Below are 18,563 nucleotides of genomic sequence, written 5' to 3'. Positions count from 1 at the left end.
TTAACTCCCCCTGGGTTCAATCCCTGGTACCAAAAGAAAGAAAAGAAAAAGATCCATCTTGCACAGATGACCCCAGAATAGCTTAGATGAAACTACTTAAAAAAATTTTAAAAAGAGAGAGGAAAATAAGAGATGTCCCACCACATCCTGTAAATCTTCAAAGGTCAACACTGTGACATTTTTCAAAACCTCTTCTCAGATTGATCTTGTTGCATCGAGTAGTGGCCAGTTTTTATTACCATTTATGATCACACCCAATTTGATTGGCATTCCAAGTGAATTTCCCCCTAGGTAAATTGATAGAGTCTCTGTGTGTGTCATGGTGTGCTAATTTTTTTTGAGATTTTATTAGCTTTTGTTAAGAGTAAATGAGATAATCAGACGAAGTCTAAAAATAATGTGTCTCGTAGCTAGTTCGTAATGTGCTGTTGAAACCAAATTTTTTCAGAAGAAATGAACAAGGTGTTCCTTAGAATATATATTCTATAGCTTCCAACTTTCAGAATTAGAACCCTTAATTGTACAAAAAGGAAAAAATCAAGCTAATTTTCTATAAAAGCAAAGGAGAAATAACCTCACATGAAGGACAAATGGGATGATAGGATTTTCATGACCAATTTAAACAGATAGATTCCAGGACAATCTTCCACCCCTGAGACCAGGTTTCTATGATTTGAATGATGCAAATTTTAGTCAGAACCCTCTTCTTTGTTTCGGTTCTGTTCGAGTTTGTCCTGGAGATTAGAAGCGTCGGTTAGAACCCTTGGAGCCGGGTCCTACCCAGAGCTTTGGTACCTCCAGCGTTGACACCAACCAACTCAGCATCTGAAAATACCGGATGCGTTTTCAAAGGAGCCCAAATAGTCATCTTTTCTGTAAAAGATCTTAGAGCTTTTTGGTCTCTAATTAGTCTTAGGTCAGTGGCTACCTTGAAAATGTAAGTACTTGAACATTGGGGTAGGGATAGAGGCTAACACCCAAGTCTGGAGAAGCCGGCCTGGTGTAGGGGTACCTCGCCCCGGTTCAGAAGGCTGGTAGGTGCTGTGGCCCTGCACATCGGGGGGACTTGGTGAGGCCTGGACCAGCTCCGGTGCTCCTCATAAAGCTGCTCATTTGCATGACAGCTCCAGCTCTCAGTGGTGGGGACAGCCACGCCTGCCCGTCAGCTGGACACCGTCTCTGCTCATTCACCACTAGCTCTGCGTCTTGGAGTTCACTCTGATGTCTCTCTCAGCCCACGAGCTGACGTGGCCTTCCTGAGTCTCCACGCCCTCAGTTCCTACCCGTCAGCCACCTTCTCGACACTTCCCTGTCCCCAGCTGTCTCCCAGCCCTCCCCAAACAGACCCTGGGCCGCAGAGGCCCCACCTGTCCCATTTGCCGAGCCCTCGCCCCAGCCCCGAGCAAACAAGGGGAGCATAATGTGCGACCGTCTTTGGTTGGTGGAGCTGCTCACTTGTCCTGTGGTCCCTTCCTCCAGACCTACATCGGGACGCTCCTGGTGTCTGTGAATCCCTACCAGGAGCTGGGGATCTACACCGTGAGCCAGATGGAACTCTACCAAGGGGTCAGTTTCTTTGAGCTGCCGCCGCATGTGTGAGTAACAGCCACGCGTTTCCCCGGCCCCCTCCCTTCTGCCAACCCTCCGTCCATCCTTCTATCCATCTACCCACCGTCCACCCATTCAAACCCTCCATGCCTGTCCTGAGGTTCTTCCTCCATGGTCGTTAACGTGGGAAATAAGTCAGAGCATTAGAATGTCACAGCCATTTTGGAATCTCAGCTTAAAGAGAGATGGAATCTTTGTGTCAAGGTTGGGAACCCCGAGTGCGGCCAGAGCGGTGTCTTCTCTGGACGTGGGCTGCTTACAGGGCCATCTGTGGGTGCCTGAGAATCAGGGAGGCTAAGGATGTCCACCGGGAGGGACCTCAGCAGGCCACCCTCATCCACAGGTGCTTGCAGGCTGGGCTGAATTTCTTCTCTCTCTGGTGGACTTCTGGGCTGATGCTTCTGTTCTCCCCCCACTTGTCTTTAATTCAGTTTTCCGACTTCCCACGATGCTGATAAACCTTTCTGCCTCCCCCACCGCGTCCAGCTCTTGGGAGCCCTTCCCCATCTGTGCTCTCTCTGATTTTGGAGATGAAGGCCCTCTGATTCCTCCACCTCTTGTCCTGAAGTTATTGCAGAAGTTTGCAGACCTCACTGGTCTCCTGTCTCTACATTCTGACTACTTTTGGCTTCGAGGGAAAGAGATGATATTCTATCTCTTGAATTATTTGATATTCAGACAAGATCCTATTTCCACCTATAGTTATTAGAACGTCTCCTGGGGACGTCACGTAGTACCCGGCTTATTCTTATACAAACTGTAGGTGGATTTTAAAAAAAATGATTAAATTGGTGGGGTCAGGGTTGTAGTCCAATGGCAGAGCACTTGCCTAGCATGCATGGGACCCTGGGTTCCATCCCCAGCACCAGGTAAATATACTTGGTAAATTTGGAAACATATTCCCACTACTGCTGAGATCCTTCACTTTACCCCTTTCGTTGGGTGAGTTTTAAAATTGACCACTCCTTGTGTTCCATCAGTCACTGGATCATGACTGTCCGGCTCAGCTCAGTGTCCTGGTACCCACAGTAGGGCGTGGCTTCCCGGAGGCAGGGTCCTTTGTCACTGCCAGGGGATAACAGCACCGAAACCACCCTGTCTCGGCCCCTCCCTCTCCAGCTACGCCATAGCGGACAACGCTTACCGCATGATGTGCTCGGAGCTCAACAACCACTTCATCCTCATCTCTGGAGAGAGTGGGGCGGGGAAAACCGAGGCCTCCAAGAAGATCCTGCAGTATTTCGCAGTGACCTGCCCAATGACCGAGTCGCTACAGATAGCCCGCGACAGGCTGCTGCTCTCCAATCCAGTGCTGGAGGTAAGTGGCCAGTCTCTGAGGACCACGGAGGGGAGTTCCAGGCAGAGTTCCTCTGCCTAGGCAGGACAGTCGAAGTGGGCAGGTCACTGTTGAGGAAAGGGCTCTCACCCGCAGTGTCACGCTGAGGGCATCTGGCCAGCTTGGATCCTAATCCAGGGTGGACAGTCACCAGTAACTTCAGCAGGGATCCCAGGGCCTCTCACCCATCCATAGGACGGTCCTAGTCATAGCACCTGCCTCTTAAGAGGGTTTGAGGGTTACACAGTTGAATGCACAAAAAGTACCCGCAGAGTTACCAGTGGTCTTTGTTATTAATATATTTGTTTTTCGGGGTTGAGGATTGATTTCAGGAGCACTCAGCCACTGAGCCCCATCCCTAGCCCTATTTTGTATTTTATTTAGAGACAGGGTCTCACTGAGTGGCTTAGGGCCTCCCTGTTGCTGAGGCTGGCTTTGAACTTGATCCTCCTGCCTCAGCCTCCCAGCTGCTGGGATGACAGGCGTGCATCACTGCACCCAGCTAATGTTCCTTATCACAGCCATCATCCCTCTGATTCCATTTCCTGCACTTGCTAGGTGATCTCGTGCACGTCCATCTCTCCTGTGCTTTTGATATAAGAGACGTTTCTGGCTGCGGGAATTTCCCGGTAGACCCTTTGAGCCAAACAATTTTGTTATGAGAAGGGGTCTGGTGTTGGGGAATGTCAGCTGAGCAAGCAGGGCCCGTGCACCTCTCCTTAGGCCATTTCTAATGTATTCTTGGGTGGGTTCTGGACAGACCTTTCCCCTGCCATTGTTGGCAAGAAGTCCTCTGTGGGTGGCAGTTCCCTCGTAGAAGGAGACGGTGTGTCCCTCCCCCACTCTGTTTTCATGATGAGCATGTTATTTGGGGCCAGGAATTTGACAAGCAAGATGGGTTTAAATGACAGTGCATGACACTCTGTGCCCCAAGGCTTTTGGAAATGCCAAAACACTCCGGAATGACAACTCCAGCCGGTTTGGAAAATACATGGACATCCAGTTTGACTTTCAGGTACTCGGGATTCCTATTACGGGTGGGTGGGGTCCTCTTATTCTGCCAGGAGGAGACCCAACCCGCGGTACCTTGAGGTGGGAAGGCGGCTCCAACAGGTGAAAGATCTAGGGACAGTGCTCGCCCGTCTGTCTGCACTGCTGACCTGCACCCTCCGCGGGCTGCTCTTCTCCATTCTGTCATTTTGCCACTTGAAATACACATCCCTATTACCCATGTGTGCCAACCCTTTATTTAGTTAGTTTTGTCTTTTGGATACCAAGGATTGAACCCAGGGGCACTCGACCACTGAGCCCCATCCCCAGCCCTATTTTGTATTTTACTTAGAGACAGAGTCTCACTGAGTTGCTTAGGGCCTCGCTTTGGCTGAGGCTGGCTTTGAACTCCATCCTCCTGCCTCAGCCTCCCCAGCCGCTGAGATGACAGGCCTGTGCCACTGCGCCCGGCCAGCAGTCCTGTTTTGAGAGGACTTGATGTCTACCAACAGGAGAATGGCTAGTTAAATTGTGGTGTATTCACACAAAGCATTATACCGTGGGGACGGCAAATGAACACAGCTTTATATAACGTGGCTGGTCTTGGTACTACACCAGGTGCCAGTGTGATGACATTAAAGCTTGAAAATAAAAGTAAGCAACGTACAATGTAGGTGTGCCTACCTGTGAGGGGGCGGGGGTCAGCAAACTTTCTTGGGGCCAGAGAGGAAATGTTTCAGACTTTGCAAGTCACACAGCTTCTTTGGCCACGATTCATCTCTGAGGTTTTGCCAAAGTCGTCACTGATGGTACATAAGTGAACGAGCATCCCGAATGAGTATGCTTGCCTTGCACCCAGAATTGACATGGGGCTATTGCACAGGGGTAGACAAGTTTCTCAAGGACACCAGCTCTCTGGGGGTGCAAGTCAGCCATGGAAACACCCAGGCTGTCCTTCTCCTAAGGCTGGTGCGTGGTCCTGCCTGAAGCGTGCATAGACTTTGAAAGACACTTGATAATTGTGCATATTTTAAAATTCATAACAGCTCAACACATAGGCCCTAAACTGGAGAGGACACGAATCTTGGGGATAGCCCCATGAATTTTTGCACTTCTATCTAGCCGTGTATTTTCCGGTCAGATGAAGACATTAAAATTTCCAGCATCCAGAAACTTCTCCCATAACAACCCCCTTCCCCAGGGTGACCAGTATCCTGACCCTAGAATCACAGATTCATGTGGCTGGTTCTTGAACTGGATATCAGTGGAGTTATACAGTATGTTCTATTTTATATCTGGTTTGTCTCAATCGACATTCTATAGATTTGTCCATGTTCTTGCTGATAGGAGCTGCTCATTTTTTAATTGTACAAATATATTGCAGTTTGTCTGTTCTCCTGTTGATGAACTTTTGGGTTGTTTGCAATTGGAAGTTATTGCAAACAGTGCTCTGAACATCCTTGCACATTTCTTTTAATAAGTAGAAGAACTTATTCATGTTGGTAGATATTCAAAAGTGGAATTATTGAGGGTTTTTTGGTTTGTTTTTGGTCCTGAGGATTGAGCTCAGAGGTGCTTTACTACTGAGCCACACCCCCAACCCTATTTTATATTTTATTTAGAGCCAGCCTCACTGAGTTGCTGAGCACCTCACTTTTGCTGAGGCTGGCCTTGAACTCCCAATCCTCCTACCTCAGCCTCCTGAGCTACTGGGATGACAGGTGTGCACCACCATGCCTGTTTCAAGTATTTAGCTCAATTTTATTTGGGTTGTTTGTTCCTTCTTATTAATTAGCAAGAATTCTATATATGGTCTGAAAAAAAGAGGCTTTATTGGATGCATTACTTAAAATAGTAAGTATGACAATGTGGATAATTAAGACATGAGGATGGCTATAGAGGCCAGTGGACTAGAATAGAGTCCAGAAAGATCTCCCCCACACACACACATATGTGTGGCCAAAGCACCTTGTGATTCAGTGGGGATAGGATCACGTTCCCAGTAAATGATGCTGATCGACTGGGATATCAATACGAAAGGGAGATCTTGGACCCCTGCCTCACTCCATGCACATCAGAATCCCAGCAGTGATGGACCAGGGTCCTAGACACCAACAGAGCAACAATCATGCTTCTAGACTAAAACAGAGAATGTACTTGTGACCTTGGAGCAGGCAGAAATCTTTTAAAGTAGAGCCCAGGAAACATGGATAGTAGAAGCTGGAGAGCCGGGACTTTCTCCACATTTAAAACATCTGGGCACCAGCGGACACCAGTGGCTTGAGTGGTCACTGCCCTATTCTGATTCCGTTTCCCAGGGCATTCCCGTCGGCGGGCACATCATCAGTTACTTGATTGAAAAGTCCCGAGTCGTCTATCAGAACCAGGGTGAGCGGAATTTCCACATCTTCTACCAGCTGCTGGCCGGCGGAGAAGCCGATCGCCTGGCTCACCTGGGCCTCGAGCGAGACCCCCGGCTGTATAAGTACCTCTCGCAGGTTGGACGGTCCAGTGCCTGGCTTTGGGGACCCTGGGAGCCCTGTGGACGAGGGGACTTGGGGTGTCTGTGGGGGCTGCTGCAGGATGCTCAAGAACTGTCTCTCCCCCCTGGATGTGGCTGCGGGCTGGTTACTTGACTTGATCCCAGTGAGCTACCTACCGCTAGACCCTCGCGTCTAGGCAAGGGCTTCTCCACCTCGCTAAAGTTAGAATCCCTTAAGAAATCTTTTAGAAACACAGATGCCTAAGCTGGGGGTGGTGGGTAGCTCCGGGGTCAAGCACTTGCCTAGCGCACACCAGGCCCTGGGATCAGCCCCAGGACTGCAAAAGTAACTCTGCAAAATACACAGAGGCCTGAGTCTTACCCGCATCCCGAGGTCTGCATTTAGCAGAACTGGGGGCTGCCCAGGGCTGGGAACGTAGCTCAAGGTGGAGCGTACATAGGTGAGGCCCTGGGTTGATCCCCAGCACTACAGGGGGGTGGGGGGACGACAGTGAAATAGTCCCCTGTGATGAAGCTCACAGCCAAGGGGAGAACGGCTGGTCTAGAAGCAATGGAAATTCACCGTCTTTCTGTACCCCACAGCCTATTCCGCCTCGTTCTGCTTCTAATCTCCTTGTGAGAAGGGCTTTCCCCGCCTCCTGCCTTGCACCTTAGAGAACTGTTAGCAGCAAAGTGAACACGCTACCTTAGAGGACATAGCTCAGGCCATCCCTATTAGCAATCCTAGTGAATTCAGAATTTGATTTTGCAGCATTGACTTTACTGGATTTATTGATTTACTTTACTGACTTTACTTTAATGTTTACAAACATTCTAGAATGTTTGCTGTGCTAACATTCTAGAATGCCCGGGTTGCATAGGTAGCATTTGATGTTGCTAGCGTTGATTTTTTTTTTCCCCAAGATTTTTTTTTTTTTTTTTGTATCAGGAATTGAACCCAGGGGTGCTTAACCTTCAAGCCACATCTCCAGGCTTTTTAATTATTTTTTTATTTAGAGACAGGCTCTCACTGAGTTGCTTAGGGCCTCGCTAACTTGCTGAGGCTGGCTTTGAACTCATGATCCTCCTGCCTCAGCCTCCCAAGCTGCTGGGATCAAAGGCATGCACCACCGCGCCCAGCACCAAGATATTTTTTTTTATTGGCTTTGAACTGAGGTCCATTTTGCAGAGCGCAGGCTGGAGCATCACTTGAGACACAACGAGACCTGATAAAGAGAATCTCATAAACAAAGACCAGTGTTGCATAGAAATCTTGGGGGGGCAAAGAAATCTTGACCAAAGTTTCCCTTGAAAAACGGAACTAACAAAGATAAAAGAATTCCACCATCTCCATTTCCATGTCATCAACCTTGAACTAATTCTTAGAGTGAAGGACACATCAACTGTCTCTTTTTTCAGCTCTTTCCCATCCTCCCGTAGATTTCAGATGGTCTCTAGGTCACTTATTTTTTCTGACAGTCAATGGCTGCTTCATGCTTGGATTTTCAAGGCACAGTCAGAGCAGACTGAATTATAAAAATACATGTGGGCATTCATCATTTCCCCCAAGGCTTCTCTAGCCCTTCAATAATCACGTCACCCCTGTTTAGAATTTATCATGTCTTTATGCCTACAGATTTTTCTTTTTTCCTGGCCGTATTAGTTCCTCCAGACCTGATGGCTTTGGAAATGGTTCTAGCGATTGGCTATCATTTTTATCGATATCATGATGTCCTATAACTTTGGAAAAATGTCTGGCTTTCCTTTGCCATGTATTTTCTCTGATTCCAAACTCACAGGTGTCCAGTGAGGAAGTGACTTGCCCAGACTTTGCCCTTAGGGGGAAGGGACACAGTCATCCCTCCGTATCCACAGGGTCCGGATTCCAGGACTCCACAGATAACAAAAGCCAGGACACTCAAGTCCTATATGAAATGACAACGTATTTGCATAGAGCCCACAGATAGCACATCCTCCCTTATATTTTAAATAATCTCCAGGTCACTTATACTTCCCAGTACGAGGCGGATGCTGTGTACATCCATGAAATACTATATTGTTTTTGGGAATAATGACAAGGAAAAAAAGTTGTTATTACTGGTTCTTCTCTATTATTTCTGATCTGGGGCTGGTTGAGTCTGCGGATGAGGAGCTTGTGGATACGGAGGGCTGACTGTACTTGTGACTGAGTCGCGGGTGGAGATTTTCACAGTGTGACAGCTTTGCGCCACACGGCAAGGAAATCTTTTCCCATAATAAATCTTCAGACAATCAGGAAACTGGGAACACCCCAGAGCATAAAAGAAAAATAATGAAAAGCACTTGTCTGCAATGTTTTCTCTTAAAATCGAGACATCGGTCGTCCATCTGTTGCTTATCTAAGAAACAACTCCCAGGGTTAGTGAGAAAAGTCTCTTCACATCTTTGCTAGTGAGATTCCATGACATGGAAATGTCTTTATAATCTGTGTTTCTTTATTTTTTCTTTTGGCACCAGGGATTGAACTCAGGGATGCTCAACTACGGTGCCCCAGCCCCAGCCCCAGCCCTATTTTGTATTTGATTTAGAGACAGGTCTCACTGAGTTGCTTATCACCTTGCTTTTGCTGAGGCTGGCTTTGAACTCGCCATCCTCCTGCCTCAGCCTCCCAAGCTGCTGGGATGACAGGCATGCGCCACCACACCTGGCTAATCTGTATTTCTTTAAAAGCCAAACTATCATTTCCTTGAGTGAGGACCTCCTTCCATCTAATCTTGCAGTGAGGGTTTTCTGGAAATTCCTAAGTGAGTCAAGATTGATTCTGAATTTAAGCAACATAGTTTCCCCACATGTTTCAGCACATATTTATTAAGACAAATGGTTTCCATTTGTTTAGCAAAAACGACAGGGAAAAATCGGTTTACAAACACATAGGAAAAGGTATTCCACGGCTATGGAACTTTGCAAATTTTCTCAGAATTGTGGTTGATTGATTGGTTGATGGTACTGGGGATTGAACCCAGGGGAGCTTCACCACTGAGCCATATCCCCAGCCCTTTTTATTTTTTTAATTTTGAGTCAGGGTCTCACTAAATTGCTCATGGCGTCACTAAGGTGCTGAGGCTGGCCTCCTACTTGTGATCCTCCTGCCTCAGCCTCCTAAGTCACTGGGATTGCAGGTGTGTGCAGCTGCACTAGGCCTTAGAGATTTAAAATAAAATTCCAAATAAATTTGAAAAAAGTATCAGTCAGCAAATTACCTTATGCTGGAGTGGTAAAGTCTATCTGCTTTCAATTCCATCCTTTATGGAAATAGCTTTTGCATGTTTGGAGAGAGAATCATTTTGGTTTAGGAATAGGTGTGTGTTTGTGCTTCACTGTCCTTCAAATGCCATGATGTGGCTCAATTTTGTCACAGGGTCATCGTGCCAAGGAGTCATCTCTTAATGACAAGAACGACTGGAAAACTGTTTCCAATGCCTTTTCTGTCATTGATTTTACCAAAGCCGACCTCGAGGTACGGGCCTGGTGTTCTCTCCTGGCACTGAGGCACGACGTGTGGGGTCATACCCAGGGTGGCCAGACTCAGCCCAGTGACAAGGGTGCCCAGGACACGGACTTCACATACACGGTGAAACTCGGTCCTCAGCACAGTTATGTCCCACATAGTGCGTGGGGACAGAAACCACTGACATCCAGTCATGGCTGCTTTGAAATCCCAGCGTGAGCTGGACGTGTGGAACTTCATGTGACAACCTCCTAGTGTTCCCGACCTTGTGTGGAAGGAGGGACCGGGCGCTTCTCCCCCCAGTTAAGTCCAGTCTCGATAATTTAGACCCCATAGAATCACAGGATCTCGTTTACCTGCATTCCTGTTTTGGAACAAATGGGAACTGGTTTTTCTTTTATTTTTTCCTTTTGACTGTTAATCTTTCAAGGTCGAGAATGGGGTAGGTTTAAAAAAAAAAATTAACGGAGACCACGGCATTGGAAATGAAAGGGTCCCCTGGCGGGGGGTTGTTTTGTAAAATGTTTTTAGAACCTATTTTACACAAGTGGCTTATTTTAGAGACATAAAGGTCCACGTTTCTGTTTCTTGGTCACGACCCCCCCCCCAGGCGCTTCTCCAGCCCAGACGTGGCCCCAGGGCCGTTCCTGGGGAGCAGGGCTGGCCTGGAGCCGGGAGGGGGCTGTTTCTTGGGGACATCTCTGCTGCCTGTTGACCAGTGAGGTGGCCACTGACGTCCCCCCCGGCCTCTGTCCCCCCACTTCCCGCGCTCCTAGAATCTCTTTGGCATTATCGCCAGTGTCCTGCACCTGGGGAACATCTGTTTTGAGGAGGACCCCCAGGGCTGTGCCACCGTCCCCGACACTCACGAGATCAAGTGGATCGCCAAGGTGACGTTCCTCTTTCCAAGAGGACAGAGGGGGACTCAGTCCTTTGAAGGGGCGGAGGGGGCACCAGGCGGGTGGATGCCCCCCGCTGGGCCCCGCTGGCCGGTGCCTGGAGCCCCTGGGCCTTCTGCTGGTGCTGGTCGGGGTGCAGAGCGCACAGATCCTGTCTGTCCATTTTGCCCTAAAACACAACGAGGAGTCAGGGCAGTTGACCCAGGGCCTGGACACACGGTGGACTCTCTGAGTGAGGAAAACTGAGTTCCTGAATGCCATGTTGGGTTCCTTCTGTCCAGCTCCTGGGGGTCTGTCCATCTGTCCTTCTGGACGCTCTCACCCACCGAAAGATCGAAGCCAAGACAGAGGAGGTAACGATGGCTCTGGGTACAGACGCACCTGCCCACCCCATCATGGCTGCCTGCCCTGGCCAACAGCATGACCCAGCCTCCGGAGGCTACCTGGGACCCCCGCCCACCAGGCCCTCCTGCTTCACCCCCCAGCCCCCCTGGCCACCGCGCTGTGCTCAGGCCTCCAACTCCCTTTGGCCTCCCTCCCGGGGTCTTTGCACATGCTGTTCCTTCTGCTGTTCCCTTCACTTCCTCTCGTAGGCTCTGGGGCCACTGGACCCCTGCATCCAGGAAGTTCCCTGATTATCCCTCCTCTACCTCCAAGCACCACATGGTCCTTCTTCTGGCACTTGTCACCCACCTGTCCCACCAGCCCTCCCCTCCCCTGCCCCAGTGGCCCTGGGAGCCTACCCAGGGTGGGTGTGGGTGGCCGGGTCTTAGTCGCCCAGCACGGTGCCTGGCACACAGTGACCGCCTGGGAGATGGCCACCGGGTGACCAGGAGCCATAGGGTGTGGCATCCCCCTCCCCTAGTGCCCACGTTAGAGGCTGGTGTGGAAGCGCGGGGACGTTGTTCTGTCACCTCAGGTGATCTGCCCGCTGACCCCAGGACACTCTGTCTACGCCAGGGACGCCATGGCCAAGGCCGTGTATGGACGGACCTTCACGTGGCTGGTCAACAAGATCAACTCCTCCCTGGTGAACAAGGTGAGTCACGCGTCTCGGGCGATGCGCCTGAGGTCGCCCCTGACCCTCGTGGGTACAGACTGAGCACGGCCAGCGAGCTCCCGGAGGGGGGTGCTGTCCCCCCACGTCCTCGTGGCCCCTGTCAGGCGCACAGTAGGCTCACAGGAACGCACAGGCGTGGCCCACAGTGAGGTGCGCAGCAGGTGCCGTGTGCCAGGTGGCTTTGGGTGTGCGAGGACACACGCATCGGCCTGCTCCACTCCACGCGTCTGTATTTGATTTTCTTTCCGGTGCTGGGGACTGAGGCCGGGGCTCTCTGCCGCTGAGCTGCGCACAGTCCTTTCTAATCTCTTACTGTTGAGACAGGCTCTCGCTAAGTTGCGGAGGCTGGCCTCGGATTTGCCATCCTCCTGCCTCAGCCTCCTGAGTAGCTGGAATTACCGGCGAGCACCACCCTGCCAGGCTTTTCCCAGCAGTGTGTTTGAGTCTATGTGAAAATACACAGCTGCTCTTCAGACTCAAGTTTAGGGCATGTCTCCTTCTTATTTTATTTATTTATTTTTTTTGTGGTGCTGGGGAATCAAATGCAGGGCCTTGCACATAGTAGGCAAGCACCTGCCCCGTTCCCATTGTAAGTTGAATTGTGTGTGTGTGTGTGTGCACGTGAGCGTGGGTCTCTCTCTCTCTCTTGCTCTTACAAAGCCACGGATGTCATCATGGGAACCTCATAGAATCCTGATTACTTCAAAATGCCTGTGACGTGAATTTGGGGATCGTGTTTCCAACACGTGGACTTTGGAGGGGCACGATCGAAGTACAGCGTTATCTTTAATCATCTCTCCTTTCCAGGTGGCACTTTGTCCTCTGTAAAATGACACCCGTGCCACCTGTCCCCTCACCTGAATGGGGATCCCCTGGGCCATCTTTAGGTCCTTGTCTGTTTTCTTTCTTGATTGAACAAGAAGGGGCAGGTGTCACTTCCCGGGTGGTGGACGGGGAAGCCACCGTGGGATCTGGGCAGGCTGCAGGCGGGAGTGGGTGCAGGTCCCCAGGGGTCTTCCTAGGAGTCACTGTGGAGGCGAGAGAAGCTTCATGGCTGAGTCCAGCTTTGGGGGCAGCCGGAGGGTTTTGGGAATCACCAGGGGAAAACCTAAAGTTCTGTTCTCTCATGGACAACCTGGCGCCGGACACTGGATGAGGACGAGAGTTCTGTTTAGCTTCCTGGTCTGGAGGCTCAGGGCCCACACCTGGGTGGCCTTGCTGGCAGGATCCCAAGGCTGTGGGGAGCACCGCGTGGCCAGAGGCAGAGCAGTGCCCTGGTCTCTTCTAGTCTCTCCTCCTGCAAAGCCACCAGGATTCAGTCACGGGGCCCGACCCTGGAGACCTCATCTGGCGCCCGTCACCTGCCCCTGGTCCCACTGAGCACCTCACAGTGGAGACTGGATCTCAGTGCAGGGACCCGGGCCAACACACGCTGACCATCCAGAGTCAGCGCTCACCACTAATGGCTCGTGTTTTTAACCAGGATGTCACCAAAAAAACCGTGATTGGATTGCTGGATATCTATGGGTTCGAGGTCTTTGACAAAAACGGGTGAGTCTGCTCACTTCCCGCGCCTGTCCTCCCCCCGGCTCCTCTCTCAGTTGTCACTGAGGCTTAGTCACCTTCGTGTTACTGGAACTGATTTTCCAGAAAGTCTCCAGGTTTGCATAGCCCCCCATCACGGACTGTTCCGGAAGCGAAACAGCCGAGGAAAACGTAGCCCTGTTTCCACTTGACTCTCAGGACTTATTTAGTCAATTACTTTATGGATAAGGGCTTTGCTATTTTTCTCTGTATTAAGAAAGCATCCTTAGCTGGGTGCCGTGGCGCAGGCCTGTCACCCCAGCGGCTGGGGAGGCTGAGGCAGGAGGATCGCCAGTTCAAAGCCAGCCTCAGCAAAAGTGAGGCCCTAAGCAACTCAGTGAGACCCTGTCTCTAAATAAAATACAAACTAGGGCTGGGGAGGGGGCTCCGTGGTCGAGTGCCCCTGAGTTCAATCCCTGGTACCAAAAAAAAAAAATGCACCCTTAAAAACCAGTCAGCACCCTTTGTGAACACTGCTCTACTTGCCTAACGTGAGTCACTCACAACCCTCGCATCTCTAGTTTTGAACAGTTTTGTATAAATTACTGCAATGAGAAGCTCCAACAGCTGTTAATAGAGAGGACCCTGAAGGCAGAACAGGCAGAATATGAGATGGAAGGGATCGAGGTAACCATTTTGCTATTTTCTCCTCATTTGATTTCTTGATCCAGCTTAGAATAAAAACCATTTCCCTGAGAACGGAGGTTTCCTCGGAGACTGTCCTGGTCAAGGGTCGTCTTCCGGCCTCCTCTGCCGATGGCCTGGGAGGCCACTTTGATATTCAGAAGGTCCCCCCTTGTGACATGTGGATGTAAAAATCAGGTTCCGAAAACCATTTCTGCACCGTGTGTTCAGCCATGGAGCCTCCCCGCCACGTCCCCCTGGGGAACGCTCTCCTTTGTCGTTCTAGTGGGAGCCCATTCAGTATTTCAACAACAAGATCATCTGCGATTTGGTGGAGGAGAGGCACAAAGGGATCATCTCCATTCTGGTGAGAAACGCGGGTCGGCTGGGCTCCTGTTCTCCTGGGTCCCACGTAGATTTACTGTGTGACATCAGGCAGGTGTCCTAACCTCTCTGAGCTTCAACCCATCAGGGTCCAGAAGGAGCAGGCTGAGCTCTTCTGCTGAGCTCTTGCCCTTGGGGAGACGGCAGGAAAGACCTCGAGACAGATGTCTTCCGTCGCTGTAGAGCTGGGACCCGGTTTAGACAGGTGTCTGGGCTGCTGTGGTCCAGTGAGTTTGAGTGAGACCCCAAGGGCTCGTGTGCTGGGAGCTTGGTGCTCAGCATGCTGATGCTGGGAGGTGGCGGCACCGTGAGGTGGAGCCTCTCAGGGGATAATGAGGTCATTGAGGGCACGGCTCTTGGAAGGAATAGCTGAAGTTCTGGCATGGACCTGGTTAGTTGTTGCCTGGTCCCTCTTTGGCCTCCTGTCTTGTCATCCACCCCTGCCACTATGATGCATCCACCATGGGCCTTCCCCAGAGCTGAGCCAAGGCCAACACCCTGCCCTCAGACCTCCAGAAGTGGGAGCTAACTAAACCTCTTTTCTTTATAAAGCACGCTGCCTCAGGTATATTGTTATAGTACCAGAAAATGGAGTGGCAATTGGAGAGGGGCTGCTTTCTTGCTCATACAAAGCAGGAATCCAGGAAATGTAGAGGAAAGCTCTGCAAAGGATGGTGACGGGTCCTCAGTCAAGGGTCCTGGGAATGGGCTTCTGATGGTGTTTTGACTCTTGCAATTTATGGGAATGTCGGTGATCTCAGATCCACAATTAGTCAAATTCAGGCATCGATTTTTAAACACATTCTAAAGGCATCCACAACAACCCTCTTTGCCTTACTTGTCATTTGGGGTCATCTTTTGCTTCCTTTTCAATGAAAATAATGGGTCCCCTTTGCCCTCCTGACCCTACACCATGACACAGCCACCAACTGCCCTGGGAACCCAGCATACTAGAGCACAGCAGGGCTTGGTGAGTGTGGCTGCCATGAACGTGGGTCCCACATAGATTTACTGTGTGACATTAGGCAGGTGTCCTAACCTCTCTGAGCTTCAATTTCATCATCTTTAAATGGGGCTTAGTCATAACAGCCCTTTCCTCAGAGAGGAGCTGTAATGAACTCTTAGAAATACACTTGCTGGGCACATTGGTGGACGCCAGTTATCCTAGCGACTCAGGAGGCTGAGGCAGGAGGATCATGAGTTCAAAGCCAGCCTCAGCAACAGTGAGGCGCTAAGTAGCTCAGTGAGACCCTGTCTCTAAATAAAACACAGAATGGGGCTGGGGATGGGGCTCAGGGGTTGAGTGGCCCTGAGGTCAATCCCTGGAATCCCCCCGCCAAAAAATAAAAGAAATGTGTTTGGTATAAGTCGACTCACCGTCCTGTGACCCAGGTTTGTGGCTGTGATAACAGCTCCAAGGCTGATTTGTTTTTAAGATGGTCAATTAGGTGGTGGCATCATTGAGGACCAAATGTAAGGAATGACGCCGCTTGAGGAATGGGGAGGTCTCACTGTCTTCATAAGGGCTTTGCTCCTGGTTCGGGGTCTGTGCAGATGTTGTTCTTGGTCGGTGATGACTGATTGAGGGAAAATGAGCCCAGCGCGGTGGCCACACCTGTCATCCCAGCTACTCGGGAGGCCGAGGCAGGAGGATTGCAAGTTCAAGGCCAGCCTCAACAACTTGGAGCATGTCTCCAAAGAGAAAGGGCTGGGGGTTAGCTCTGTGGTGGAGCAGCCCTGGGCTGGGTTCACCCCCCAGCACTAAACCCCCAGGACTATAAGGAACTAAGTCATCAGGGAGGAAAAAAGTGAGGTCAAGTGCTTAAGTAAGGGGGCCATGGTGACAGTGGAGGCCGAGCCCTGGGACGAAGGCCCCCTTCCTGCCAGAATGTCCTCCTGGTCTGGGCGGGGGTGGGGGTGAGGGCAGATGACAGCCTCCTGGGAGGGGGAAGGGCGTGAGCGCCTCGTTTTCTCTTGAAGGATGAAGAGTGCCTGCGCCCTGGCCCGGCCACGGACTTGAGCTTCCTGGAGAAACTGGAGGAGACGGTGGGCGAGCATGCGCACTTCCAGACGTACGTGGGCCGGGGGGCGTGGGCGGGGGTCCTGGCCCAGTGCAGCCGTGAGTCCCGGGCGGGGTGCTTTGGAGGTTCTGCACCTTGTTTGGGTGGCTACGTTTGGGACCCGCATTCTCTGTGCCTGAAACAGTGTCTCTTAAAACTGTGGATGAAACACATCAGTGACGTGTGGAAATCTGATCTGTTCCACCCGGGGATCCACATCGGGATCGTGCCGATTAGAAGGTGCAGAGTTTTAGCAGGTGTGGAGGCGCATGCCTGTACTCCCAGAGACTTGGGAGGCTGAGGAAGGAGGATCGCTAGTTGAAGGCCAGCCTCAGCAACTTAGTGAGGCCCTCGGTGATGGAGTAAAACTCTTTCTCAAAGTTAAAGAATAATAATAATAAAATAAAAAATAAAAAAGGCTCTGGATGTGGCTCGGTGGTGGAGCACCCCTGTGTTCAATCCCTGGTACTTTAAAAAAAAAAAAAAATTTTTAGGATCCCAGAAGAGAAATTAAAAATTTGACTTCATCTTTGAGACAAAGAAGGGGATTTAAGAACATGTGCTTTAGCCTGGGGTTGTAGCTCAGTAGGAAAGCATGTGTGAGGACCTGGATTCAGTCACGCGCACACCACACACACACACACACACACACACACACACACACACACAGGCCTGGTTTTGACTCCCTGCCCGGCCACATGACGTGGGGCAAGCACCTGAATGGCCCTGCGTTTGTGTTCCCCTGCCACACCTCACAGTGAAGGTCTACATAGGTCACCTGGTGCGGTATCTGCAGCAGGAAAGGCCTGGTGCAGGGCCGTGGGTTCACGAGAACTCTGTGGAACGCTGTGAGGATGACAGATTGCAAGTGAAGGTAGAAGGGAAAATAAATTATGGCCCAGACACAAATGGGAAGATATATCGCCACCATTTAGTTGAAGATCTAGAACCCTGGGCAATGACGTCAGGGGCATCATGCAAACGTGACCAGGAGGAGCAGACAGAAGAGCACTCATTGTAGAATCCCACGCCTCCAAACTGAGAAACTGAGACCCACGTGTGCCATGGAGGCCGGGCTGGGCCGGGCTGGGCCGGGCTGGGCCAGGCAGGGCCCTGGCGAGGTGTCAGGGGCCGGTGGTGTTCTGTTTCTTGGTCTGGTGTTTGCAAAACCTCACGGATCTACACACTTAGGATGCATGTGCAGCTGTTGTGTCCAGTTTCAAGAACAAGCTGCCAGAAATTATGAATCACTGGAACCGGAAACATGATGTTTCATGAGTGTTTTTGTCTCTGTATGACATAAAAATGTAAGAGAGTGACATTGTTTCTTCATTATCATTGGGGAAAAATAGAAATTTTTTTGTGTGAGAGACACAGAGACAGAGACAGAGATGCCGGACATGCCCTCCGTCCTTTACTTTTGAGGCAGTGCCTCGTTAAGTTGCTGAGGCTGGCCTCCAACTTTCAATCCTCCTGCCTCAGCCTCCTGAGTTGCTGGGATCATGGGTGTGTGCCACCACGCTGGTGATGTGATTTTTAGGATGTGTTTCTGTGGCTTGCTTGAGGATTTTTATTCCTTGGGGCTTATTTATGTCTACTTATAGAGAGCCCTTGGTCTGTAGCAGAGTGTAAGCTCCTGGGCTCTGATGGGGTCAGCTGTCCGTGCGGACTGTCATGTTCCTGGAGAGCTCGCCGGTGGCTTCTGTGCTCAGTCCTGTCTGGTCTGTCCTGCAGCCGTAAGCTGGCGGGGCCCAAAGGCCGGAAGAGGATTGGCTGGATGGAGTTCCAGCTGCTCCACTACGCGGGAGAGGTCACCTACTGCACCAAGGGTGAGTGCCAGTGGTTTTGTTCTGCATCTTTTTATAAGTTTATTTCTCCTGTTTGAATCTATGAGAACATTGAGCTCAGAGCAGTTGAGTAATTCTCCCAGGGTCACACAGCCCATAAGTGGTAGAGCTGGGGTTCAGACTCAGGCCTTTTGCCCTGGCCCTGCACCCACTCTCTATGGTGGCACAGGTTCCGCGGGGCTTCTTTTGAGTGGCTGCCTAC

General features: G+C 50.7%; 1 protein-coding gene across 1 annotated transcript in view; it reads left to right on the top strand.

Moving 5' to 3' along the window:
- The window catches only part of Myo1h (myosin IH), a 63,664-nt gene that overhangs the window by 27,218 nt on the left and 17,883 nt on the right, over nt 1-18,563 (top strand). The window contains 13 exon segments of the mRNA XM_005340108.3: nt 1,480-1,595; nt 2,728-2,926; nt 3,879-3,959; nt 6,253-6,432; nt 9,814-9,912; nt 10,680-10,793; nt 11,084-11,155; nt 11,722-11,841; nt 13,346-13,413; nt 13,968-14,073; nt 14,357-14,437; nt 16,435-16,526; nt 18,249-18,343. Of these exon segments, the coding sequence (XP_005340165.3) occupies nt 1,480-1,595; nt 2,728-2,926; nt 3,879-3,959; nt 6,253-6,432; nt 9,814-9,912; nt 10,680-10,793; nt 11,084-11,155; nt 11,722-11,841; nt 13,346-13,413; nt 13,968-14,073; nt 14,357-14,437; nt 16,435-16,526; nt 18,249-18,343 (1,423 nt within the window).

Source organism: Ictidomys tridecemlineatus, chromosome 2 (genome assembly GCF_052094955.1).
Source record: "Ictidomys tridecemlineatus isolate mIctTri1 chromosome 2, mIctTri1.hap1, whole genome shotgun sequence".
Classification (NCBI taxonomy): domain Eukaryota; kingdom Metazoa; phylum Chordata; class Mammalia; order Rodentia; family Sciuridae; genus Ictidomys; species Ictidomys tridecemlineatus.
Note: the sequence above shows the minus strand (reverse complement) of the source record. Positions and strands in the feature narration are given on the sequence as shown.